Source organism: Notolepis coatsorum, assembly GCF_963971535.1.
Source record: "Notolepis coatsorum genome assembly, chromosome: 19".
Taxonomy (NCBI): Eukaryota; Metazoa; Chordata; class Actinopteri; order Aulopiformes; family Paralepididae; genus Notolepis; species Notolepis coatsorum.
In genome coordinates this window covers 4,831,759-4,859,688 of record NC_140183.1, presented here as the reverse complement: position 1 = coordinate 4,859,688, position 27,930 = coordinate 4,831,759, and the positions used below count along the sequence as shown (strand labels likewise).

Sequence of the window (27,930 nt, the reverse complement as noted above, 5' to 3'; positions counted from 1 at the left end):
GTCCTTCTACTCTGGAGCTGTAGAGAGCATCTTGACTGGAAACATCACTGCCTGGTATGGAAACAGCACGGCACAGGACAAGAAGGCCCTACAGAGAGTGGTGCGCTCAGCCGAGCGTACCACGGGTATTGCACTACCACCCCTGCAGGCAGGGACGTGCACAGGACTTTAGAGGGGCAGGTGCTCAAAGGCTGAAAAGGGCACTACACTTGTGTGTATATATAAACCGAGCGCACGTAGCGCGCGTGGGCGATTTTCAATGGCCCTTTCCGGGCGGGGAGCCCCCTTTTTATGCTTTTTGGGGTTTTTTGGTCATCAAATATTGAATATTGAACTATAATAATCAGTGCAGGAGCTCACTTATCCTTGAAAGACACTTTTATCACTGACTTAAAAGGCCCACACATCTCCATAAATGTTCAGGGGGGAGGGAATAAGTGCTTACCCTACAGACCCCAAGAAGTGCTGTATATTCTGTATTGTTTAATATAAATGCATTTTTTATTCCAATCCCGATTTGTATTTGAGATTCCCAAATCCCATCGGACTTGACTTCTTCGTGTCCCTCAATGAGTGTAATACCAGCATTCAACAGCGGTTTCTATCATCATCATCATCATCACCACCCACGCTATGCATAAAATATATAGGTCCGCGGAGAGGCACGCTGAGGAGGCCGTGCAAACTGCAATGGAATATGGGGCATCTCTCTCTTTACCTAATATTTTGATTATATCCTGACATTTTTCAGTTGGAAGGGCAGTCTATATGCGTAACGATAAAAAAAAAAGGGCACTTTTTTGATGAGGCTCAAAAAGGCAGGTGCTCAGGCACCCCTTGGCCTCTATGTGTGCACGTGCCTGGGCGGCTGTGATCATTTTCAGTGTCTCCCAGCTGGCCAGAGGAGAACACTCCTCTTCTTCAGTGTCTCCGAGCTGGCCAGAGGAGAACACTCCTCTTCTTCAGTGTCTCCGAGCTGGCCAGAGGAGAACACTCCTCTCAGCCAAAACTCATTTAACCCACTTGTACTTGTATTTTAAACTTAGAATTGTTTTTACTAGTGCTGTCAGGTGATTCAAAAAATTAATCTAATTAATTACAGGATTTGTAATTAGTTAATCTAATTAATCGCATTTTAATCGCATAACCATTTTATGTCTGATATTCTATATTCTATAATCATATTTCAAATTGCATGTGTCCGGATGGCAGAATTCAGTACTGTATCTACAAAACCTTCCGTTTAATCATCTTCCATCTATAAATTTGCTTAGATCTTTCAGGTCTGGTCAATTTGAGCATAGTGTTATTTAGTCAAAGATAAAAAAAAAATGTATTGATATTCTCATTTGGTTCATTACAATTTACTCAAAATAAAATGTTCAATCAATCAATCACATGTCCCTAGAATCAGATACCAAGAACATGCAAATGGACCATATTAAGAAAAAAGTCTGTAAATGTGTATTCTACATGCTTATGGAATGAATGAGATAAAAAAGAAAATATTATAAAAAAAAGAAATTGTAATTAATTTTGAGTTAATTTTCATAACGCGATAATTAGCTGTGTAATTAATTAATCTAATTAACGCGATAAACTGACAGCCCTAGTTTTTACTATTAAACCTATTTAGATCATAATATCTGTCCATGATATAATTGATAAATCATAATCCACCACAATATCCTGGGGAAAATATTTATTTATGGATACTAAATTTAAAAAGAAATATCCAAAAAAGAAATCTTTCCACTCCACACGCACAATCTGAGCATGTGCCGTGCTCCCGTGTATTCCATATAACCTCCAATATATTAGCCTCCCCCTGAACGCAATGTTTTTGTTTCTCAACAAGCAGTCTGTCATAACTTCCTGTCCTCTTCTGACATCAGTTCCTGTAGCTGTGCCTCTTCCTCCTCTTTGAAGGCTCCATCCTCCTCCTCCACCTGGCTCCACCCCCGGGGTGTGATGTCACCGTGACGCGCCAGCAGGAATTCTTGGGGTGTGATGTCATCGTCAATGGGTGGAGCTTTCTTCTTCTTCTTCTTGATGATTTGTTGTTTTTTGAACTGAGCCAAGACGGACAGCTGCTCCTGAAGACAGAGTAGCAGAGAGGATTAGGCTCGTTTGAGATGCGTTAAGAGTGCTGCCTTGCACTGCATGATGGGTAGAACACTGCCTTGCTAAGCACACTGCATGGCGGTTTATCAGGGGCAGATACATGTGGTCTAGAGCAGTGGTTCTCAACTGGTCTAGCCTCGGGACCCAACATTTTTCCTTACTCATTAAGTCACGACCCAGATTTTTTTAACCACTATGATTTATTTAATTTTTTTTTTTTTTTTTGCAGTAATACACAATCTTTCATGCACTGTTAAAAACATGAAATAAACACAAAAAAGTGCAACAAAAGTGCAACTAGGGCTAAAAACCCAATGAAATAAAATAAGTAAGGGATAATGTATAGCTATACTCGGTCATTGTCGCAAAATAATTGACCGACACAGAGTTTAGAATACCGAGGCGCCTCGCCGAGGTGTTCTAAACATCAGTGACGGTCAATTATTTTGCGACAATGACCGAGTATAGCTATACATTATCCCGCTTATTACATGGCTAACTTACTAACAATATACCTAATTCATTTTACACCATCGACAAGACGAGATCAAATGCAGACGCAGTTCTGTTCTGTCGCTCCGCGCTGTTATCGCCGGCAGCTTCGCCAGCAGCCGGCAGGTGTGTCTGATTGGCTGCACTGATGCAGTGTGTGTCAGTGGGCTTGATTGCTACAGCTGCTAACAGCGGTCATTATTGCTCGGCAGAGGTCCGTTATCGAGTAATAGCGGACCTCTGACGAGCGCTATTGACCAATCACAATCAAGCATTTCGGCGAATGTTAAAACGCTATGTAATAATAATAAATAATATATGCTTCTTAGCAGATTTCTTAGCTTAACATAACAAACTTAAGTTTGGGGGAACTAATGGGATAACTGGGGTTGCAACAAAAGTGCAGCTAGAGCTAAAAACCCAATGAAATAAAATAATAATAATAAATAAGATATGCTTCTTAGCAGACTTCTTAGCTTAACATAATAGACCTACAGTAAGTTTGGGGGAACTAATGGGATAACTGGGGTTGCAACAAAAGTGCAACTAGGGCTAAAAACCCAATGAAATAAAATAATAATAATAATAATAATAATAATAATAATAATAATAATAATAATAATAATAATAATAATAATAATAATAATAATAATAATAATAATAATAATAATAATAATAATAATAATAATAATAATAATAATAATAATAATAAATAATAATAATAATAATAATAATAATAATAATAATAATAATAATAATAATAATATATCCTTCTTAGCAGACTTCTTAGCTTAACATCCCAGGGAACTAATGGGATAACTGGGGATGTTGTTTGCTCCTGACAAGAGTCTCAAAGTCTGGGGTGATGGTAGACAACGCAACTCTGAGGTCATGCTCAATGTCCAATCTGTTCCTCCGCTTTGTCTTCAGCTGGACCAGAGCTGAGAAGCCACTTTCACAAAGATACACACACCATCCGTGACCCACTCAAAATGGCCCCTGCTGCGACCCACTTTTGGGTCGCGACCCACCAGTTGAGAAACACTGGTCTAGTGTTTATTTCTACCTGCGATAGCTGTGGGGGCACGGTTTGTCCTAGCCCCTCCCCTTTGGAGCGCTGCCGCCACTCTGCAATCTGTTTGTTCAACGCCTCGTGGTCGACGCCGAAAAGCACTGGACCGGAACCGCCAGAGACGGGTCTGGAGAGAGACAGACAGACGAAGACACATTAAAGCTCCTCTTACATAATCAGCTAGCATGGCAATAAACGGCTGCTCCACCAAGCAGGAAGTTATCGTTTCACCACGAGAAAACACAACAGTGTCTGCCGTCACTGCCTACTACTACTCTAGATATTTGATTTGATTTGATTTGATTAAGGATCCCCATTAGCTGGTGCCATGGCAACCAGCTAGTCTTCCTGGGGTCCACACAAAAAACATACAAAAACAATTGTTGCAAAACAGAATTATTAAAAGCCAGTACTCAACATACAATACACAATGAAACTAACAATTAAGATGGCTAAAATTACATGCAAGCAAAGAAACAGAAAACAAAAAAACTAAACAAAATACAGTGTTAAATACAATTTAAGATTGTTTTTAAAATTGAATATTTTTAAGAATTGCTTTTAGAATGCTCATCAATGTTACTAATTATTAAAAGCCAGTACTCAACATACAATACACAATGAAACTAACAATTAAGATGGCTAAAATTACATGCAAGCAAAGAAACAGAGAACAAAAAAACTAAACAAAATACAGTGTTAAATACAATTTAAGATTGTTTTTAAAATTGAATATTTTTAAGAATTGCTTTTAGAATACTCATCAATGTTACTAAAACATCAATTTCACCATACCTTTAAAAGAAAAGAAAAACACACAAAGTAATCAGAAGAAGTTTTGGATAACATGGCTGCAGTAGATATCTACAGTACAGGTGCCTGCTGTCAAAGTGCCAAAATATACAATCAAACTCTTTCCAGAACACATGACACGGTTACTCAAGATAATCAGTGTCATTAAGAATCATTGGACCTGGGCGGCTGAGTGGCGCAGTGGGCAAAGGCGCTCGCCACTAACGCAGGAGATGCTGGTATCGAGCCCAGCTCTCGGCGTTGCTACCGGCTTGGCCGGTCGTCACACTAACACAATTGGCGGTGTTAGAGGGTGGGAAAGCCGGTGGGTGGGGATTGGACGTTGTGGACAGCGACTCCTACAGGTCGGTTGGTGCGCCTGTACAGCAGAATCAGGAAGTATCGGGGGCAGCGTGAGCCTCCCACTCGCCGCTGAGAAATCGCGCTGTTCAGGTGAAAAGATGTGACGGCTGCCTCCTCGTGTACCGGAGGGGACACGTGATGCAAGGCTTCGTCCCCACATTGCAGCCGACCAGTGGGAGGCATGGTCTAGCAACGTTCGAGACAGGGGAGGGTAGAATTGAAGGGAGAATTGGGGAGGCGAAATTGGGATGGGAGAAAAATAGAAAATAAGGAGAAAAAGTGGATAAAAAAAAAAGAATCATTGGACCTCATTCTCAAACGGACTTACGAGAAAGTTACCAACAAATTTCTTTGTAACTTGATTTATGAACTTTTTGGGCATTCTCGAACGGCTCCTTTTCGTAAAATTCGTTCGTAGCTACGAACAGGATTTACGAACTCTAAAAGACAGTCGTAAGTCGCACAGACTGGTGTGCGTGCGCCTGTGTTTTTAACGGCTTCATTTGGGAGAAATCATTGGTGATTGTGTTCACGGATTTAAATAATTATAGTAATAATAAATACGACTATATCTGGATGTATTTGTGTGCGCCCGAGTTTTTAACAGGTTAATAATTTGGGAGAAATCCTTGGGGATTGTGTTCACTTCGATTCTACAGACATCCTCGGAATTAAATAATAATATTAGCATTTTTTCAAACATACTGCAATTAGAGGAATGCTGAGCAACAACAATAATAACAATATTCATAATAATGATATAATAACAGATAATTATATAATGATAAAAGTATTCATAATAATGATATAACAATATTCATAACAATTATAACAATATTCATAGTAATTATAATAATATTCATAGTAATGAGAATCATAATAATATGCATAATGATATAATAACAATAGAGAAATATTCATAGTAATGATAATGATATATTAACAATATTCATGATAATAATACCAACCCACCTGTCGTCGTCAACAGTGTCTGGTGGACAAACAGGACCAAAGTCAGCCAGCTGCAGCAACCTGTCTACCTGATGGACAACCAGTATAGTATATTAATATAGTATATAGCAGTATAGTATGTCAGTATAGTAGTATATTGTAATAAAGCAGCTTGCTGGTTTATATAGTATAGTAGTATAGTATGCAATACCTCTAGTAAAGCACCCTGCTGGTTGATATAGTATAGTAAAAAAAAATAAAATAAAAAATAATAATAATAATAATTGAAGCAAACCATTCTTATTTAATTCCTTTTTATATTTAGAGACAGCCTAATTGATCTAAAAGATGCACATGCTACCCCGTTTCTGTTTGTTTATTAAAACCGGTTGATATAAGTGCCTATTTATGTGCAATACCCTTTGATTTTAATGATCCATTCTATTAAAAAGAATAACTGAATTTAACTGACACTGAACATTTTAACTGAATTTAAACTGAAACAGAAAATAACAATATATTTTTAATTAAAAAAAAATATATAATTTATTTATTTATTTTTGGTTGGGGGGGGGGGGGGGTCGATTATTCGAATATTCGATCTTAAGAACCAGCGATTTTCGAATAGCACTTTTGCTAGTCCCATCCCTAATAGTAAGTAGAGTATATATACTAGTATAGTATATAGTAGCAGTATACAGTACCTCTAGTAAAGCAACCTGCTGTTTGTCTCGGAGAAAAACCAGAGGAGGAACTCCACCCATAATCTGCTGAGACATGATCTGATACCTGAGAGAGACATAGACGATCAACTAGAGAGGTAGAGAGACATAGACGATCAACTAGAGAGGTAGAGAGACATAGACTATCAACTAGAGAGAGGTAGAGAGACAGACTATCAACTAGAGAGAGGTAGAGAGACATAGACGATCAACTAGAGAGGTAGAGAGACATAGACGATCAACTAGAGAGAAGTAGAGACATAGACGATCAACTAGAGAGGTAGAGAGACATAGACGATCAACTAGAGAGAGGTAGAGAGACATAGACGATCAACTAGAGAGGTAGAGAGACATAGACGATCAACTAGAGAGAGGTAGAGAGACAGACGATCAACTAGAGAGGTAGAGAGACATAGACGATCAACTAGAGAGGTAGAGAGACATAGACTATCAACTAGAGAGAGGTAGAGAGACAGACTATCAACTAGAGAGAGGTAGAGAGACAGACGATCAACTAGAGAGGTAGAGAGACATAGACGATCAACTAGAGAGGTAGAGAGACATAGACTATCAACTAGAGAGAGGTAGAGAGACATAGACTATCAACTAGAGAGAGGTAGAGAGACATAGACGATCAACTAGAGAGGTAGAGAGACATAGACGATCAACTAGAGAGAAGTAGAGAGACATAGACGATCAACTAGAGAGGTAGAGAGACATAGACTATCAACTAAAGAGGTAGAGAGACATAGACTATCAACTAGAGAGAGGTAGAGAGACATAGACGATCAACTAGAGAGGTAGAGAGACATAGACGATCAACTAGAGAGAGGTAGAGAGACATAGACGATCAACTAGAGAGGTAGAGAGACATAGACGATCAACTAGAGAGAAGTAGAGAGACATAGACGATCAACTAAAGAGGTAGAGAGACATAGACGATCAACTAGAGAGGTAGAGAGACATAGACGATCAACTAGAGAGGTAGAGAGACATAGACGATCAACTAGAGAGGTAGAGATACATAGACTATCAACTAGAGAGGTAGAGAGACATAGACGATCAACTAGAGAGGTAGAGAGACATAGACGATCAACTAGAGAGAAGTAGAGAGACATAGACGATCAACTAGAGAGGTAGAGAGACATAGACTATCAACTAAAGAGGTAGAGAGACATAGACTATCAACTAGAGAGAGGTAGAGAGACATAGACGATCAACTAGAGAGGTAGAGAGACATAGACGATCAACTAGAGAGAGGTAGAGAGACATAGACGATCAACTAGAGAGAAGTAGAGAGACATAGACGATCAACTAGAGAGGTAGAGAGACATAGACGATCAACTAAAGAGGTAGAGAGACATAGACGATCAACTAGAGAGGTAGAGAGACATAGACGATCAACTAGAGAGGTAGAGAGACATAGACGATCAACTAAAGAGGTAGAGAGACATAGACTATCAACTAAAGAGGTAGAGAGACATAGACTATCAACTAAAGAGGTAGAGAGACATAGACGATCAACTAAAGAGAGGTAGAGAGACATAGACGATCAACTAGAGAGGTAGAGAGACATAGACGATCAACTAGAGAGGTAGAGAGACATAGACTATCAACTAGAGAGGTAGAGAGACATAGACTATCAACGAGAGAGATACCTACATGTAGAGAGACAGACTATCAACTAGAGAGAGATGCCTGCAGGTAAAGACAGACTTATCAACTAGAGAGAGGTCGAGATATAGACTCAACTAGAGAGAGGTAGATATATAGACTCAACTAGAGAGGTAGAGAGACAGACTATCAACTAGAGAGAGGTAGAGAGACAGACTATCAACTAGAGAATGAGGTTGTTTGAGATTACAGAGTAGCTTCAATTCAGACAGCTCAGAGTTCACTACACCAGCTCAGAGTTCACTACACCAGCTCAGAGTTCACTATACCAGTGTACTTTGATGTCAAATTGTGTACTTAGTACGCTAAATGACTACATGTTGGCAGGTCTGGAGAAGTACTGTGGTACAGTGTGGCCTGGGAGATGTGGGTGTGACCTAATGAGGTCTGACCTGCGAAGGGGTGTGGCCTAACACGGTCTGACATAATGAAGGGTTGTGATTAGGGATGTCCCGATCCGATCACGTGATTTTCCGAAGATCGGGATCGAAAAAAAGTATCCAGCTGCAGAACGGCAGACCAGCCACACTCTCAGACCGAAATAATTTTATATTTTTTATTTTTTAATCCCAATTTCTCACATTACATTCACCCTGAATGTTGACGTTATCCAGGTGAAAAGTTAACTTCATAAATCATTTGATGTATAATTAAATCAAAGGAAATGCGTTTGGGTCTGAGAGTGTGGCTGGTCTGCCGTTCTGCAGCTGGATACTATTGGTTTGTTTTGGCAAAATTCTTCTGCTCTGTGTGACAATAAATAAATAAATGATGATATGCAATTTAAAACCAAAACTAAGGCCTCAGTATGAGTTTAAGACGTGAACATGGTCATCATGTTTGTTGAATACAAAAAAAATGTAAAAAAAAAAATTGAATTTTTTTTGATTGGATCGGGAAATATCGGTATCGGTAGATACTCAAAATCACATGATCGGGAACGGATCGGGAGCAAAAAAACGTGATCGGGACATCCCTAGTTGTGACTTAACAAGCTCTGACATGACAATTGGCTAGCCCGCGTACAGCGAAGACCCTCTCTGATTGGTTTAGCTCCGAAGGGCTCTTCCGCCTTGTACATATATATTCTCTGCTTCGAAGTGGTTATGCTTTGGCCCTCTTTCGAAGTGGGTTATGCTTAGAGTTTATCTTTAGAGCAGGGCGATGGACCACCACCAGCCCTGATTACAAACTCTAAGCATAACCCACTTCGAAAGAGGGCCAAAGCATAACCACTTCGAAGCAGAGAATATATATGTACAAGGCGGACATTTCTATCCCAGAGCCCTTCGGAGCTAAACCAATCAGAGAGGGTCTTCGCTGTACACGGGCTAGCCAATCAGAGAGCGTATTCGCAAACTGCGGCTACGAAAAAAAACCATGCAGGTGAGACATGGTGGAGGAGTGTGGCCTAACTGGATCTGACATGATGGAGGGGCGTGGCCTAATTAAGTCTCACCTGATGGAGGGGGCGTTTCTGTCCAGCTGATTCTGGACCAGCTCGTCTCTCTCCGAGCAGTTGGTGGAGCTCCAGAACACCCTGCAGTTGGAGAAATCTGGAGCCAGAGACACCTGACACAGACACACAACACGACTAATTAATAATAATAATAAAACAAATCATCCAAATCCCGAATCAAGCTCTGAATGCCAATATGTGACTATGAACAGCGATTAGGGTCCTGTTGAGCAATCTTAAAATGTTATTGGACATGATATGAAAGTACCTTCAAAATAAGGGGGGATAGGGTGGCTGGGTGGCGCAGCGGACATTGCGCTAGTCACCAACGCAAGAGACACCGGGCTCGACTCCGGCTGTCGGCGTTGCCTCCGGCTTGGGCCGGCCGTCATACTAATTCAATTGGCAGAATTAGCGGGTGGAAGTCGATGGGTGGTAATCTGGACCTTGTGGACAGCGACTCCTACAGGTCGGTTGGGGGACACCTGCACAGCAGAGACAGGAAATGGCGGGGGTAGTGTGAGCCTCCCACACGTTACACCTCGCCAATGAGAGTCCGCGCTGGCAGGTGAAAAGATGTGACAGGCTGACTCCACATGTATCGGAGGGGACATGTGATGCACGGCTTCTATCCTCCCTACAACCGGCCAGTGGGGGGCATATGCGAGCAACGTTCAAGACAGGGAAGGGGAGAATTGGCACAGCGAAATTGGGATGGGAGAAAAAAAATTTAAAAAGGAGAAAAAGTGGATAAAAAAATTAAATAAGGGGGGATACTTTTCAATCTATGTCTTATGAACCATGATGCTAACACAATTCCTATTTCAGAGCCAGAGGGCCTCAAAAGAACTGGAGCCATTCTCTTAACCTGTTAACCTGTAGCCCTGTTTTCAGAAATGTTGCCTAAAGGTACATGCCTAAGTAAATGGAAGATTGCTCCACTTCTACAAGGTCAATTTGCATGTTCTTGGTATCTAGGAACATCTAGGGACCTGGGGGTATGTATTCCCAGTGTCAGAAATATTGTGTCTGTTAGTAGGCTTGAGTAAATTGTAATACAAAAAAAGGAGAATATAAATTATGATTTTACTTTGCATCTGTGCCGGTGAATAACACCATGTTACAATTGCGGCGCTAGAGATTTCGCTCACTGAGCTCATTCAGCACCTTCTTGAGATCAAGTGTACATCTAAGCAGTATCTAAGCAAATGAATAAAGGGAAGATGATTAAACAGAAGGATTTGTAGATACAGTAATAAATTATAATAAATTTTTATTATAAATTCATATTTGACCTTGAACTTGACCTTGACCTTATTATGGCCAAATCATACATCTATATATAGGGAAAAGGCTCCTCTTTCCAATGGCAGTGTTACATCTGGATTTAGTCATTTCCTCGCGGTTTTACGATAAGAGATATAATTAGCATTATTCCGATAAATTCTTATTTTCGGTAAATCTTATAAAACATCGGTAAAAATGAAATACAGTCACCGGGCCGGGGGGGCACCGGGCTTGGGGTCACGGGACCATTGAGGCGTAGTGCTTAGGCCTTCTGCGGGCCTGGGCTTGGGGTTCTCGTGGGCCGGGGGGCTGGCGGTTGGGGCAGGGGCTCTGGGTGCTCGGCTCTGCGCATGGTGGACCATTATATGGGGGTGTTCTGTTTCTCGGGGAGGAGGGCGGGAGGGAGGGGTTTCTCTTGTGAGGGTCAGAGCGGCTGAGCTTTGCCCGGTGGGGTCCTGTATGCTGCGGGGTCAGTGGGCGTGGGGTTCTCGGTGGCATGGGAGGTAGCAGGCTTGGCTCGGTGGGGGGGGGAGAATCTGTCCCTCTCCTCTACTGGGCCTGGCCCAATTAATTCAAGGCACTGTGTCGCTGGGGGGCCCGGCTCCGCGCGCATCGGCCTGGGATATGGGGGAGTTCTACGTGCACTCAGGGGGGGGGGGCATCGTTTCCGCGGTTTGGCCCGGGAGAGTCGTGGGTCTCGTGGGTTGTGGGTTCGTTGTGCGTGGGGTGGGGTGCTTGGTGACATGGGAGGTAGCGGGCTTGGCTCTTTCAGCCCGCTTCTATAGCGTGCATAAGTACACATATACTATCGATAATCTAGCGTTTATTTGAAAACGATTCATAAATAGGCCGAGAAATTACAACGTGTTTTGTGTATTCCAGTAAAGCGCGATTCCTGCAGAATAATTTTTTTTCTGAAAGTTTAAAAAAACTAGCGTTTTCAAAATGGTATAAAACGGAAATGAACCGATTAAAAAAACAATCCGTTTCGACAATGTTGACTGCAAACAAGTCATTGATAAGTGACGGGCGTATTAGACACATCATTTAAGATATAGTTTATGCGTTCGCAAATATGATCGCCCTCCATTGACTACAGCGTTGGCACTCAAGCGCCTATTTCTGGCACCCCCTGCTGGCACGGAAAGCGTTAACCAACCAATACATTGTTGGAAGGTTTAATTTGCCGCCTTTCGATCGTCACCACACTCAACCTATTGCGTGATTCCATTCTCGAGTTACAAGATGAAACATCCGGCGGGCATAATTTGAGAAGCCGTTCGGACGAGTGACCATGTCTGGTTGTGCACGGTCCTGAACTGACTGACTGATGGCGAAAGCGATCCCAGACAGGCACTCGGAGTGGGGGAAGGTGACACAAGAAGATGAAGAAGTCCATTGTTTTGACGAGAGCCTCTGTATGAATGGGAGCGGAACCATTATGTTTTCCAGCTCATACCTCTTGGCTGGAACTTAAAAACAGGCATCTGGCAAACAATGGGACAGACATTTGGCATTTTATAGCTATAACCTGCATTGTTTCAAATATATAATTAATTAATTAATATAATTAATCAATAAAACAGATATTCAAATACACTATGTAGCCTAGTTATTGTTATATGTATGAATAAGAAACGTGTTTTCTATGGCACTCGATTGATTTTGTTGCACTTCTCTCTTCTACTTGAAATGTTGGCTATTTGCATGGATAGGAAAATGCTTTCTGTTCCACTTCTATTGCAGAACTCTTCTGCTTTATGTAATTGTACATAGTGTGTTATGTTTTGTGCCACATGCAATTTCTCATTGATCTGTAGGCCTGAATGATTTCAATATAGCCTCAATACAGTATCCATGTGTTGAGTCAAATGTGATTTTAACAGCAAGTAGGCTAACCCGGCTCTCATGAGGGCTCAATAGAACATGAATATGAGTCTGACACCCCTGATCTAGACTGTGTGCTCCTAACAAAGACTGCTACAGACCCCCATTTGATGTGGCCCACAAGAGCTCTGAAAAAAAATTAAATAAAAAATTTAAACATTAATCTTGCGTTAAAAAATAGTGCCTGTTAAAAGAATTGTGGGTTAATGCGTTAATAAAGCTTTAACTTTGACAGCCTTAGTTATTACACATTCTTACACATACATGTATGTTGAACATCTGAGGTATTGATGAAGTAACAAAGGAAAAAAAGCCAAAAGCACTTACTCCTCAGACATTTTTTGACAACTTTACAGCCCAAAATACGAAAAAAGATCCAGGCGGAATAGGTAACAAAGGGTTGAAGAAATATTGTCTGAACCGTCAGATGCAAACTGGCTGTGTGACATAACCGAGCATCTCGCTCAATTGAATAAGAAGCTGCAGGGACGCAAACAAGTCCCACCCAACATTTGACCAATATAGTTGTGAACTGAGACAACCCTTATTTTGTTATTTTTGAGTACAGTTACAGTTGTGTGTTCATGCAGACACATAATAGCAATTTCATTACGAATTGAAAATGGGGGACCCTGATGTAAACAAGACAAAAGTCTTTCTCTGGTCTGCATCCCCTTAACAATTGTGTGTATTGAACTGTACTGTACCCATTCTGCAATCCGTTCATTAAAGTTAATTAAACTATCTTCCATTAGTTGGATGTATGGCCTCTGCAAGGTTGTGTGCAGCCATTTGTTTTTATAACATCTGCTACATCTGTCCCACGAGTTCTTTGCAGCTCACAGTTGTTAGTTCTGCCCCTCTTGACTGTGACAAAAAGGTTTTGAACAAACAACTGCTACAGACCATCTAGACTGTGTGTGCTCCTAACAAAGACTGCTGCAGACCCTCTAGAGTAGACTGTGTGTGTGCTGTGGGTCAGGACCTTTTCACAATTCAAAACTATGGAAATAATAATGTTGTCCTAAAGTTATAAGTTATAAGTGTGTGTTTGTACACACCTTGGTGATGTTGGGGCTATAGTTGTCCAGCTTGTCGCTGATCTGCAGACAGACAGACAGACAGACAGACAGACAGACAGACAGATGGACAGATAGGTAGACAATATCAGGTGACAGGATATGAGATCAGACTGACCACTTGGTGCAGCAGAAACTACAGGTCCATATCAACCAAAACCACTTCTTTCCTACAGAAAATATTTTTTTTTGTACATTTGTCATATTACGACCAACATTGTCCATTGAAGGAGTGCAGACAAAATCCTAAAAAGAGGGTGAAACCAGGGCTAACCAAGGGTCTGGAAAAAGCTTGCACTAAGAAAAATAGGCTCCACAGGGAATTTATCAAACATCGAACAAAGGATAAGGAGGACAAGTACAAAAACTATAAAAACAGATTGACATATATGATGAGATCACAAAAAAAAGACTACTATAATCATTTGTTGCAAATGCATAAAAACAATATTAAGGCTACTTGGGATGTGCTTAATGACATGATTAAAAAGTCCAGTAAAAATCGTCCAATATACTTTGAAAAAAAATGACAATTCATTTATTCAAAGTACAGAGGAAAGGGGGGGGAAGGACGACGGGATGGGTTAAGCGCAGAGGAGTATCGCATCGGCGATCCTACAAAAAACAATGCATGCGTGTGTTCCGGTGTGTGTGCTAAACTAACCGCTGTGTTCCGCTAACATTGAGAGTCGTCTGCATGCCAATTAAAGACCTCTGCGACAGGTCCTGCATTATTATTATGAATTGTTAATGAGCAGGGCTTGACAGATATTTTACTTGTCCGAAAGCTAAACGTACTTGTCCGAAATGGACTGGTGAAAATAAAAAAAAATATTATAAAACCGACAAGAGATTTGGACAATTATTATGATTTAATAACTTAAACACAGTGTGTGTGCATTTGTGTGTGTGTGGGGTATATACTTTATGATCAGTCCTCCAGCTCATCTTCACTCCCCATCAGCACCAGCTCATCTTCCTCATCTCCCCTCTCTCTTGACGACCAGGGGTTAAACCCTGGTCTACGCCTATATTGTTATTACGGTATAGTTGTTATTGCCATAAATAACACCATTCAAATAAATAATTGTATTTTTATTTGAAATAATTTCTGGAGTATACTACATCCTGTAATCTTTGCTTTTAAGGAGCGCCGAGATACAGCAATTTCAGGGTCAAACCAGCTTATCAGGGGTCCCAGCGAAAAGGACCAGAAGTACAATTTAAAATCGGGGATTGCCAAGCCCCCATCTTGTTTCCTACGTTGAGTGGTAGCTCATGGATTGTTTATGGCGAAAAGGTGGGTTTTGAGCATGGCCTTAAAAGTCTTTGGAGTGCTTGCAGATTTTAAGTTTAGTGGTAGAGCCATATGAAATCAGTTAAATTTTTTTCCAAATTCCATAAATTTTTTTTCCAAATTCCGTTTTTTCCGTTTTAATATTTCAGAATTCTGTATTTTGCTTTGTACGCTCATTTTACCATCAGAAATAGTGTCTAATAAGTGGGAATGAATAAATGTCCACAATTTAATAAGATATAACAGTCCATTTAATAGGGCTGTCTTAAATACTTCGAAGCTTCGTTCGATGGGCATGGGATTAGAATATGAAAATAAAATTCGATTATTAAAAAAAATATATATATATATATTTTTGCAAAATCAACTCTGCCTCTCTTTGTTAACTACAACAAGCAATACTGTTTGTTATTTAAGATGAGGTCGTACTCGGCACTGACAGATTTGTGTTCATTGTGCTGCTTTTATAAAGCCTCAAATGACGGCTTACAATATTTCATGAAAGCAAAGTGTTTAGTTTGTCTAAGATTTAAAAATGTTTAAACTTTACAGCACTGACAAAGTTGAACAAAGTGCTGTACAAGTCCCACAACATAAAAAAAGAAAAAACGTTAAAAAAAAAAAAAAAAAAAAAATGGTTGATTCCATTTTTATTGCTCAATTCCGCAATTCCGTCCGCAATTCCGTGATCGCTGATTCCATATGGCTCTATTTAGTGGGAGCTTGTTCCAGAGTTTCGGCGCTGCGACTGCGAAATCCCGGTTTCCCTTCGTCACCAGACTTGAGTGGGGGGGGATTTTAAGGCAGGTTTGATTGTTTGATCATCTGAGGGATCTGGAGCCGGCTGATTGGACCAGGAGTTCCTTTATGTAAGCTGGCGCGAGACCTTTTATTATGGCTTTGTGTATGTGAACATGAGGTAATAATAAGGTAATAATAAATGATCTTGTAGTAATACTATACATGTGTGGTAATAATAAATGATCTTATAGTAGTATATATACTATACCTGTGTGGTAATAATAAGGTATTTCAATAAACCCTGATTCTCCCACACCCTAACTCACACACTCCCATGTAATTTTATCCTGCCCCCCCCCCCTCCTGTATATCTTCTTATGCTCCTCTGTCCCCTGTGTGCTACTGTACTTTGTGTTCCCCTATTCGTGTGTTGTCCTACTGTCCTATTCTCTGAATGTACTGTCTTGTCCTGCTGTGCCTTTTTGTATTTGTGTATTTTATATTAGGACATTGATTTTAAGCTTTGATTGTACAGCACTTTGGTTGGCTCTTGTGCTTTTAAACGTGCTATATAAATAAATTACTTGACTTGACTTGTATCTTGTAGTAATACTATACCTGTGTGGTAATCATTTTTTTTTTTTTTTTTTTTTTTTTTTTTTTAAACATACACATAAACATAAAATTAGATATACAAGCATTAATTAACAGTACACATCCAATTAAATCACCATTTAAATAAATGTATTATAATAAATTATCTTGTAGTAATATACTATACCTGTAGAGAAGTCACAAGGTCAGAGATGGTTTTGAACAGGAGGGAGTTTAAGACCCTGCAGCGTCGACTGTCCTCCTCGTCCCGCCTCTTGGGAGGTCTCGGCACGCTGCCCTGAGTGATCGCCCATGTCTGTCAATCAACATACAAGGCAACGGTGTGGTCAGTCGGTAGAGGAGGGTTTGCCACCGAGAGGAAGGTGTACATACATAGTTGTGATGTATCAGTGACCTTTCACCTCCTGGTGTCACACAATGACAAGCAATGCTTTATTCTGTACGTGAAGTTATTATGAGACATCATTAAAAATATGATAATAACAACATGTTGGGATTCCTAAAAGTTCATCAAACCACCTGCATAATAAAATAAAGACTGAATAATGCGTCTGAATCTGCCGTCTTGGATCCAATTGTGCAGTTCAGCGTCTCTCCAGATTCTGCATATTAGTGATTATCTACTTATTTTTTCTGCTCACTCAGATCAGTCTTAACAAACCTATCATACACCCAACCAAATCTTTTGGACATTAGATTATAACACTATGACAACTTTATCTGCAATCTAAGATAAGATAAGATAAGATATTCCTTTATTGATCCTTGACACCTTACTTTAAATTGTACCTAAATTGTACCTCATCCCATTTATGCTTTGCACTAGATAGTACTGTACATTAGTACACTGCATAGTATTGTATATTATATGGTAACTCAGAACATTGTACATATGTCTATACCGAACACTGTGACCTCATTTTCTTCTTCTAAATTACATGCTATACTATGTTATTTGATACTATCTTGTCTAGCACAGTCTCTGGAGCGTAACAGTAAGAAGCATTTTGTATGAAAGTATTCTGTACTTCTGTATGACAACTATTAAAGAAACTTGAAACTTGAACTTGAACTTGGGGAAATGCAGGCATTATAGCAGCATGGGGGAGGGGAGACGGGGGGTACAGGTAGTAGAAATATAGGTACAGGTAGTAGAAGACATGATACAGGTCATACAATTATAGTACAGTGGAGAAGTAAAAATAAAAATAGGCAATGTAAACAATATAAAAATTGAATTAACTCTGATCATGCACATATGGGCAAGTAGTCAGTGTAACTAGGTCAAGGTGCAAGATCAATCAATCAGATTTATTTATATAGCACATTTCACATGACGCGTGTCAACCAAAGTGCTGTACAGAGGGTAGGTACACATAGATACATATAGACAACAATCACACAACAGTCAGTGAACGGGAAAGGCTAGTAGGTAGAAGTGGGTTTTGAGCCTCGATTTGAAGGCATCTATCGTCTGCCCTCTCAGTTATATCTAGACCGCTAGGACCCCAGTGAACATGTATATTTTGTACATCAGCCTACCGGTATTTGGTTTTTGCAGAACTTGGCAAGAACACCTTTCCTTTGAGGGGAAAAACGCTGAATCTTTTTTCTTTTCCTTTTTCTCTCTCTCTCCAGACACACACCGTTCCAAAAATGATCACAACTATTTCTAATGCTCCAAAACAAGAAAAGATTTATGGATAAATAAAGGTATCATTTGATGGCAGAAGACACGATGGTTATGTCAGTTTAACGAATCGGATACGGCAAAACCACTCGACCGGACAAGCAGTGCCGGCCGCTCCTCATCCCAGGTTAGTTTTCCCTGCACCCACCGGGGTCATAGAACACCAGTCCAGTCGCCAGGTCAAAATGTAGGGAACCGGTGGGCGTTTCGTAACTTGCAGGTATTGCAAAGATATTCAGGACAAATGCAGAATTGTAATCGTTATTGTCGTCTGGTAATCTCAAAATATGCTGTAATAAATACATATGCCCATCATTATTATATGTTAAATTTAGGGATGCTCGATATTGGCTTTTTTACCGATACCGATATACCGATATTGTCCAACTCTTAATTTCCGATATGGATATCAACCGATACCGATATATGCAGGGTTTCCCCCCCAAAAAACGGAATAATTTCAGGTAATTAACATTACATATCTCTTGTTGTGGAATTAACACAACATTATGCATACTTTTGCAAATAAATAAAATCTGAATTTGTTCTTACTTGCTTGCCTGGGTAAATAAAGGTTAAATAAATGCAAAAAAAATTTGAAATAAAAAATACAAATTTGAAAACAGATAGATATTTTCCGATATCACATTTTAATGCAGATAATATCGGACATAACTACACTGTAGGTTATGTTTCTAGGCCCTGCGAAAACCAAATAAGCTCATACGTACAAAATATACATGTATCACTACAGAAAAACAAAGGGTGTCCCATTTCCTAGATAAATATTTCAACCCCTTCCCCTTGTAGCTCTGCTCTGAAGCACCACTGCCCAGTGAAGGGCACCACTGTCCAGTGAAGGGCACCACTGCCCAGTGAAGGGCACCACTGTCCAGTGAAGGGCACCACTGCCCAGTGAAGGGCACCACTGTCCAGTGAAGGGCACCACTGCCCAGTGAAGGGCACCACTGTCCAGTGAAGGGCACCACTGCCCAGTGAAGGGCACCACTGCCCAGTGAAGGGCACCACTGCCCAGTGAAGGGCACCACTGCCCAGTGAAGGGCACCACTGTCCAGTGAAGGGCACTCCAAAATGCCTCACACAAAATGGCAGCGTTATCAAAAGACTGAAGTGTACAACTTTGCTATTACCGACACAACACTTATGCAGCTATCCAGCTCAGGTTAATAAAGACAACATCCATAGCTATCCTGATTCCTGACTCTACAATAAATCACTACATAATAGATAGATAATAGATACAGGTTTCAGGTTAAATCACACACCCAGTGTAATAGAAATATCATCATGTCATATGGTTTCTATGTTTAAAATACATATATCTCTTACAGCCTTGACTAGTTTAATATGATCAACTGGTATACTAGCTACAGCTCAGACAATAGGACGACAGTCACAAACAGTACTGTATTTGCAAATCTGGTATGTCATAAATGTATAGATGTAGCAGTACTGTCTATCTGTATACAGTATGTCATATATGTTATGATGAATTGAAAATGGGGGACCCTGATGTAAACAAGACGAAAGTCTTTCTCTGGTCTGCATCCCCTTAACAATTGTATGAATTGAGCTGTACTGTACTGTACCCATTCTGCAATCTGTTAATAAAGTTTTCAATCAATCAATCAGTCTGACAGTGTGTTAAACAACGACCAAGGTTGGGGAGATATGACATGGGCCTTTTCTCCAGTTCTAGTGTGGAGCCATAACATAAGCCCTAGAGCCAAGGCTTGTTATTCATTCTCACTAGGGCATATTTTGTTGACCTTTTCTGTCATATCTGGTATCTCATGTTACGTCCTTTCGATTATGTATTTAATAATCTAAGTTCTGACCAGAGCTCTTTGTCACTTTGTGGTCAGACGGCTCGTGTGTCTCTGTGATGATAAACTGATCACTGTGGAAGCAGATATTAATTACAAACTGACTCAGTCTTAGTACATTTCTAAAGTTCACTGCCACCATGGCTCATTTAAATATTCCACAACACCAGCTATCCTGACTCTGCATCACTAGATAATAGACAGATAATATATAGAAAATAGATAGTAGTGTATACAGGTCTCAGGGGGGGTAAAGCACAGGAGGGGAGAGGGGAGAGGGGTGAGCAGAGGGGGGAGAAGAGGGATGCGTTACTGACCTGGGGAGGCTTCGCCTGACTCTGGTACCACGTCTTCTTCCTGTCAGAGAGAGAGCAGACAAGAACATGCGATTAAAACCATCCGATGCTAAACTGGCATCCATTGTCTGTTGATTCGGCAGTAGATTACCTCCAAATAACAAGTAAACAATATAAGATTCGTGTTCTCCACCTTCATCTATCTAAACAATGACAGTACAGACTGCTTCCTTCTGGATGAAGATTCAAACAGGTCCTGTTTGACTGATTGATTGATTGATTGATTGATTGATTGATTGATTGAAAATTACACACAATTGTTAAGGGAATGCAGACCAGAGAAAGACGACTTTCGTCTTGTTTACGTCATCAGGGTCCCCCATTTTCAATTAATCATAACAGACATACTTGAAGAAACATGGCTTGGCTTCAAAACCAAATTTTCAACGATACTAAACAACATGGCCCCCCTAAGAACCACCAGGGTAAAAAATCGCGCTGAGCCGTGGATGCACGCTGAAATACTGACCGCTATGAAAACCAGAGACAAAAAATGCTCAGAGTTTCGTAAAAGTCAGTCAAAGCTTACCATAAGCACGAGCAGTGAACTCCAAGCCCACGTGACTGAACTCAAACTGGAAAGAAACAGACTAAGAAATGATGTAAACTCCATGATCAAAACAGCAAAAAAAAAATTCATCAATGACAAAACCGAGGAAAACAAAAACAAACCACGTGAACTTTGGAAATTACTCAATAACCAACTAGGCTGCAGTAAAAAAACTTAAAACCAGATTCTCAAACATAAACATAAAGACAGACAACACGCTCATCACAGAAAAGCTGGATCATGTAGCCAATTACTTAAATAGTTTCTTCACAAACATAGCCACAACACTGGTAAACAAACTACCCTCCCACTCAGGGCATTATGGGGTAGAACACATAGTAGCATACTACAAGAACCTAGGGGTCCACAAAGACGACTTCAAACTGGAAATGGTAACAACAGATGAGGTACTCAAAAAACTGAGCGCCCTCCAACCCAACAAGGCCACTGGCACAACATCCCCTCCAAATTCCTCAGAGACTCAGCAGCCGCCATCACCCCAGTCATCACACACATAATAAACCTCTCCATAAAACAGGGACACGTCCCCAAGGACTTCAAAATTGCGAGAGTGACCCCTCTGCACAAAAAAGGCAGTAAATTAGACCCAGGCAACTACCGCCCTGTTTCTATCCTTACCTCCATCTCGAAAGTCATGGAAAAAATTGTATACGAACAGGTCGAAAAATACCTTGCGGAAAAAAATCTAATCTACGAATTCCAATCTGGCTTCAGAACATCCCACTCCACTGACACATGCCTTCTCTATTTAAACGACCACATCAAACAAGAGGTGGACGCGGGCAAATACTGCGGCATGGTCATGCTGGACCTACAAAAGGCCTTCGACACTGTCAATCACACCATTCTGATTGACAAGCTAAAAGCAATTGGTTTTGATAGTCTATCAGTGAGCTGGATGCAATCCTACCTGGAGGGGAGAGAGCAGATGGTGGAGGTAAACGGTACCCTATCCCCCCCCCTCACAGTAAGCTGTGGTGTTCCACAAGGAAGCATACTAGGTCCGCTACTGTTCCTAATTTATGCAAATGACATGTCGTCAGCTTGTGACTGCAACTTGTTCCTGTTTGCGGACGACTCAGCCCTGCTGGTCTCTGACAAGAACAAGTTACAGGTTGAAAAAACCCTCAGCTCAGAACTAGGCAAAATCTGCATATGGCTCGCTGATAACAAACTATCATTACACATGGGCAAAACAGAGTCCATTCTCTTCGGTTCAAATAACAAACTCAGCAAGACCGACGGCTTCTCAGTTACAGTGGGTGACAATATTGTCACAAGGAAAGAAGATATTACCTACCTGGGTTCCATCCTAGAGGCAAATCTTTCCTGTGACAAAATGGCATCCAATGTAATAAAAAAAGTCAACCAACGAACTCGATTCTTGTACCGGATCTCCTCACTGGTAAACAAGAATACCCTGAAGACTCTAGCAGGAGCACTCATTCAAGGGTACTACGACTATGCTTGCACCTCATGGTACCAAAGCACCTCAAAGGCGCTAAAAACAAAATTACAAACATCTCAAAACAAACTGGTCAGACTACTGCTTGACCTTACTCCTAGAACCCACCTCACCCCTGCCCACTTTGACAACCTAGGATGGCTTAGAGTAGACGACATAGTACAGCAACTTGCAATGGGCCTGGTCTACAAGATACACTACACGACCAAGGTACCCATGTACATGACAAAATACTTCCCAAAGGTCAGTGAATACCACGATCACAACACCAGAGGGAGCTCCACAAATCATGTTAAACCCAGATTCGGCTCAAACAAGGGACTAAACACGTTTCGCAATTATGCCACATCAATGTGGAACGCCCTACCCAAAGCTGTAAAGGAATGTGAATCACTACCCACTTTCAAAAACACTCTCAAAAAACACCTAAGGGAGACTGCAACTCGAAACTGGCCCCTGTAAATGTCCGAACACAACCCCTCCAATGTACAGTAAATTACCAAGTATGGTCTTGTCAATAATCCAATGTACAGTGTTTGTTTGTACAGGTGTACAGTGTCCCCCACCCACCCCTCCTACCCAACCCCCCCCCCCCCCCCCCCCCCCCGCCCCCCCCCCACTCCTCCCCCACCCCCCCCCCCCCCCCACCTCCAATGTTCAGTCCCCCCCCACCCCCACCTACCCAATCCAATGTACAGTTTCTACGTCTAATGTATATACTCTTTTCTTTCTGGACTCTTTTTGTATCACAAACAGTACTGTAATTGCAAATCTGGTATGTCATAATGTATAGATGTAGCAGTACTGTCTATCGGTATGTCATGTATGTCACATATGTTACGATGAATTGAAAATGGGGGACCCTGATGTAAACAAGACGAAAGTCTTTCTCTGGTCTGCATCCCCTTAACAATTGTATGTATTGACTTGAGCTGTACTGTACCCATTCTGCAATCTGTTAATAAAGTTTTCAATCAATCAATCAATCAATCAATAGACAGTCACAGTACTGCTTACATCTATACATTTATGACATACCAGATATACAAATACAGTACCGTTTGTGATACAAACAATAAAGAGTGGCTCACTTGACACTGCCGCGGAGCATCTTGTTGAGCAGGTTCTTGGAGCAGCGGGAGGTGGTGTGGAGGAGGCTGCTGCTGGAGCCACACGCTCCGGCTCCGCCCGGCTGCTGCCTGGCCAGGACCTCAAAACCAACACCCACCAGACAATATCTGGTTGCTACAGAAAACATCTCAATTAATAAACCAACGTAATGTTGTCTGAACCACAGGCGACCTTCTTTCTTCTTCTTCTTCTTCTGGTGTTTACCGGTAGCTTGCAGTAGCTGCACTACTTCTTCTTCTTCTTTTCTATTTTATTGGCGGTTGGCAATCACTTTCCATGAGCATTACCGCCATCTACTGATAAGGAGTGTGGATCTGGATGTTCTAAAATCCTATAAAATAAACCTGTTGTTCTCAGAAAATAAAATAAACTCTTCATACAAACTTCTCCAGAATTTCTTTGCAATATGTCAGCTATTTAAAGTGCAATCCTTTCACTCTGCAATTTCCTGATAAGAACTGTTTTGATTGATTGATTGAAAACTTTATTAACAGATTGCAGAATGCGTACAATACAGTACAGCTCAATACACACAATTGTTAAGGGGATGCAGACCAGAGAAAGACTTTCGTCTTGTTTACATCAGGGTCCCCCATTTTCAATTCATCAGGACATATATGACGTACATGACATACAGATAGACAGTACTGCTACATCTATACATTTATGACATACCAGATTTGCAAATACAGTAGTTTGTGATACAAAAAGAGTCAAGAAAAGGGAGTATATACATTTGACGTAAAAACTGTACATTGGAGGAGGTTGGGTGGGGTTGTGTGGGGGGGGGGTTGGGTACATTGGGATATTGACAACCATACTGGGTAATTTACATTGGAGGGGGTTGGGGGGGGGGGAACACTGTACAAACAAGCAAAACTGTACATGGGGGGGGGGACACTGTACAAACAAGCAAAACTGTACATTGGAATATTGACAAAACCATACTAGGTAAATTACTGTACATTGGAGGGGGTTGGGTTAGGACATTTACAGGGGCCAGTTTCGAATTGCAGTCTCCCGTAGGTGTCCCTTGAGAGTGGTTTTGAAAGTGGGTAGTGATTCACATTCCTTTACAGCTTTGGGTAGGGCGTTCCACATTGATGTGGCATAATTGCGAAGCGTGTTTAGTCCCTTGTTTGAGCCGAATCTGGGTTTAACATGATTTGTGGAGCTCCCTCTGATGTTGTGATCGTGGTATTCACTGACCTTTGGGAAGTATTTTGACATGTACATGGGTACCTGTCGTGTATCTTGTATTATAAAAAATCGTCGACGAGAAATTGTTGCGTCGAATAGTCATTTTTTTGTGCACTACCTATCTTTGTGGGAGTGGCTTCTCAGGGTTTCAGACAACATCATAACATGATGATCCCATAGCAAATTTTGGACATTGAAAACATTGTTCCCCTGCAGGAGATGATGATCAGACTAGACACACAATACATTACACACGCACTCCTCTCACTCACACACAGCGATCAGAGTAAGACACACACATACACACTCCTCTCACTCACACACAGCGATCAGAGTAAGACACGCACACATTCACACTCCTCTCTCTCACACACAGCAATCAGAGTAAGACACACACACATTCACACTCCTCTCACTCACACACAGCGATCAGAGTAAGACACACACACATACACAAATTACACAGTACACACCTCTCACTCACACAGCGATCAGAGTAAGACACACACAAATTACACAGTACACACACTCCTCTCACTCACACAGCGATCAGAGTAAGACACACACACATACATACACACACGGACTCCTCTCACACACAGCAAACAAAAGACCTAGAAGTCTGTCTGATCTGACTCATCCCCCTCTCCCCTTACAGCTGTTCCACATCACCCTCCTGGTCCTGGACCAAGTTACAGCCCCATCAGCCGCAGTGCTGGGGGCAGATGCTGCTAGTTATTTTATTTTTTATTATTATTTTTTTAGTTATTTAAAGTACACTTCCACTTTAATTTGTATTATTTAATTTATTTATCTTGTTATGAGTGATTGCTGTATTGTTCTTCAAATACATTTTCATTTAAAGTGGCTTAAGATCCAAATTCAAATGTTTCATGAGTCATTCTTTTAATTTGCTATGGGATCATCATGTTATGATGTTGTTGTTTGGTCCTGACAAGAGTCTCAAAGTCTGGGGTGATGGTAGACAAGCAACTCTGAGGTCATGCTCAATGTCCAATCTGTTCCTCTGCTCTGTCTTCAGCTGGACCAGAGCTGATAAGCCACTTTCACAGATAGGTAGTTTAAAAAAAATATATATATATCCTTTTTTTTGTTTACATAATTGGTTTTCGATTAGTCGACTAATCGACAGATTACAGATTAGTCGACTACCAAATTAGTCATTAGTTGCAGCCCTAGTTGACAGGCAGGTGAAATAAAACACATTTGCCTCGTTTTTCATCAAAACGAAAGCCCGCCCACATCTCAGACTCTGGCCTAGCAGGACCTCATGATTTGTGACTTTGCTTTCATTCCTGCTGTGGTATCAGTATATTACAGTGTGAGAGCTCCCATCATTTATCATACAAACCCCTGGTCAGAAGCTGACACAGAAAAAAGGGAGAGAGCCAGAGAGCGAGAGAGCGCGAGAGAGAGCGAGAGATATGAGGGAAAGGCAGGAGAGAGAGAGAGAGAGAGAGAGAGATGAGGGAAAGGCAGAGAGCAAAAGAGAGTGAAAGAAAGTGTGACAGAGGCACAGAGAGAAAAGATAGTGACAGAGAAAGAGACAGAGAAAAAGAGGGGGGGGGGGGGGGAGACAGACACCTTTGGTCCAGTAGTAGTGGAGCCTGTGGCCTCTATCCATGTGTAATAATGATCCCGAGTGTGTGGTCTCCCCGACAGCCTGTCGCCTGTCAAACACCACACTGTAGCTCCACACAGCCAGCTCCCTCACTCTGCCGACTCTGAGCCAGTCTGCCGGGCCAGGACACCCCCTCACACACACATGCAATGCACACACCTGTTCATAAATAAAAGCATGCAGTCACACATATTCTCTCTTTATACACTGGGATGCACACATCCGTTGATATAAAGGCATGCAGTAACAGGGATGTACACACCCGTTTATATTAAGGCATGAAATCATACACACAAGACAGATATACTCTCTTGAACACACATCAAATGCTTGGCCTTCCTTTCTGCTGTCCCAGCATGCACCCTGGCTACCTGGCCTCTTTCCCACGAGCAACAGCTGCTACCTCAGGACTGATGAACATATTATCGCCCGATAAGCCTTTTACAGATATATTTTTGTCAGCGATAAAGCACCGATTGAAAAATGTATGCATGACTGCATAGTCTTCTTGTCCTAATAGGACACATATTTTCTATTGTTTAAATCACGTTCTTATTTTAAGAATAGGTATCATTTGCGCTACACATAATTGTTGCGCTTGCTTGAAGTTGAAGCAATGACGTTTTGCTATTAGCACCATCTGCACTTTTCTTTGAATTAATCAAATTATGGACATTTGCAAGGAAACGTCAAATTCTAGTCTTAAAAAAAAGTTGGCAGAAAAATGTATGCATTAATGCTCCCAAATATCAAAATCTTTATCTCAGCCAGAAATCACATTGAGGTCTAAACCTAGTCTGGAGGTTGTACTGGCCATGGTTACTGTAGCACGCACACACCATCCTGGCTTCACACTGGGTACTCCCGATGTTAATTTGAGAGGCAGAATTTAACTAGTGTGGAACGGTGCTAAGCGAGAGGCCTTGTTAAAAATGTGCATATTATAATAGATGCAGACTGCTAAGGAAAATACCTCACCAACTGCTGCATTTACAAAAAGTGAAATAGTTTAAAAATATATATATATAAAAGTGCTGAGGGTGTTGAGACTTAAGTCTCTGCTTGTGCTGCAGCAAGGTGAGGGCCAGTGCCTCTGGAGGTTATTATAATAAGAGTTAAGGCCATCTTCTGGCCAGTGATAAGAGTTCCATCCTGCTACACTCCAGCCAGGCCCGCCTCTACACCTCCCAGGAACAGGCAGACACTGCACCATCACGTTTCAGGGGGGGGTGATGTAAAGCTTAAATGAATATCGGCATTATTAAGGTTATTCTCCCGTCCTCTAGAAGACCTCAAGTGACGAGAACTGCTTTGCTTGGGGGGGAAAAGGGAAAATCTTAAAATGCCGCTTTCTACAGTATAATTGTTCAAGCTCCCAATACTTTTAGGTTAATGGGAAATAAGAGTCCGTGGGACGTTGAAAATCCCTTTTTTGCACAGAGTGAAGAATATTATGCAGAATTCTCTTGACTG

The 27,930-nt window shown here is 41.1% G+C and overlaps 1 protein-coding gene across 1 annotated transcript; it reads right to left on the bottom strand.

Annotated features, from left to right (window-relative positions):
* Positions 1–1,687: 1,687 nt before the first annotated feature.
* On the bottom strand, positions 1,688–23,808 carry rbfa (ribosome binding factor A). Its single transcript, XM_084336398.1, has 9 exons — positions 23,576–23,808; positions 20,410–20,449; positions 16,722–16,850; positions 13,885–13,926; positions 9,650–9,762; positions 6,499–6,583; positions 5,816–5,883; positions 3,683–3,815; positions 1,688–2,096 (listed from the first exon to the last, which is right to left on the bottom strand). The coding sequence occupies exons 1-9, from the start codon at positions 23,740–23,742 to the stop codon at positions 1,866–1,868; spliced, it is 1,008 nt and encodes a 335-aa protein (XP_084192524.1). The 5' UTR covers positions 23,743–23,808; the 3' UTR covers positions 1,688–1,865.
* Positions 23,809–27,930: the final 4,122 nt, after the last annotated feature.

Bases quoted from the DNA above. Each gene is read 5' to 3' on its own strand.
- rbfa (XM_084336398.1), bottom strand. From the start codon at position 23,742: ATGTTTTCTGTAGCAACCAGATATTGTCTGGTGGGTGTTGGTTTTGAG. The intron at 13,927-16,721 runs GTATAGTATATT...GTCTGTCTGCAG, and splicing joins ACCTTGTGACTTCTCTACAG to ATCAGCGACAAGCTGGACAA. The intron at 3,816-5,815 runs GTGGGTTGGTAT...GTCTCTCTCCAG, and splicing joins GACACTGTTGACGACGACAG to ACCCGTCTCTGGCGGTTCCG.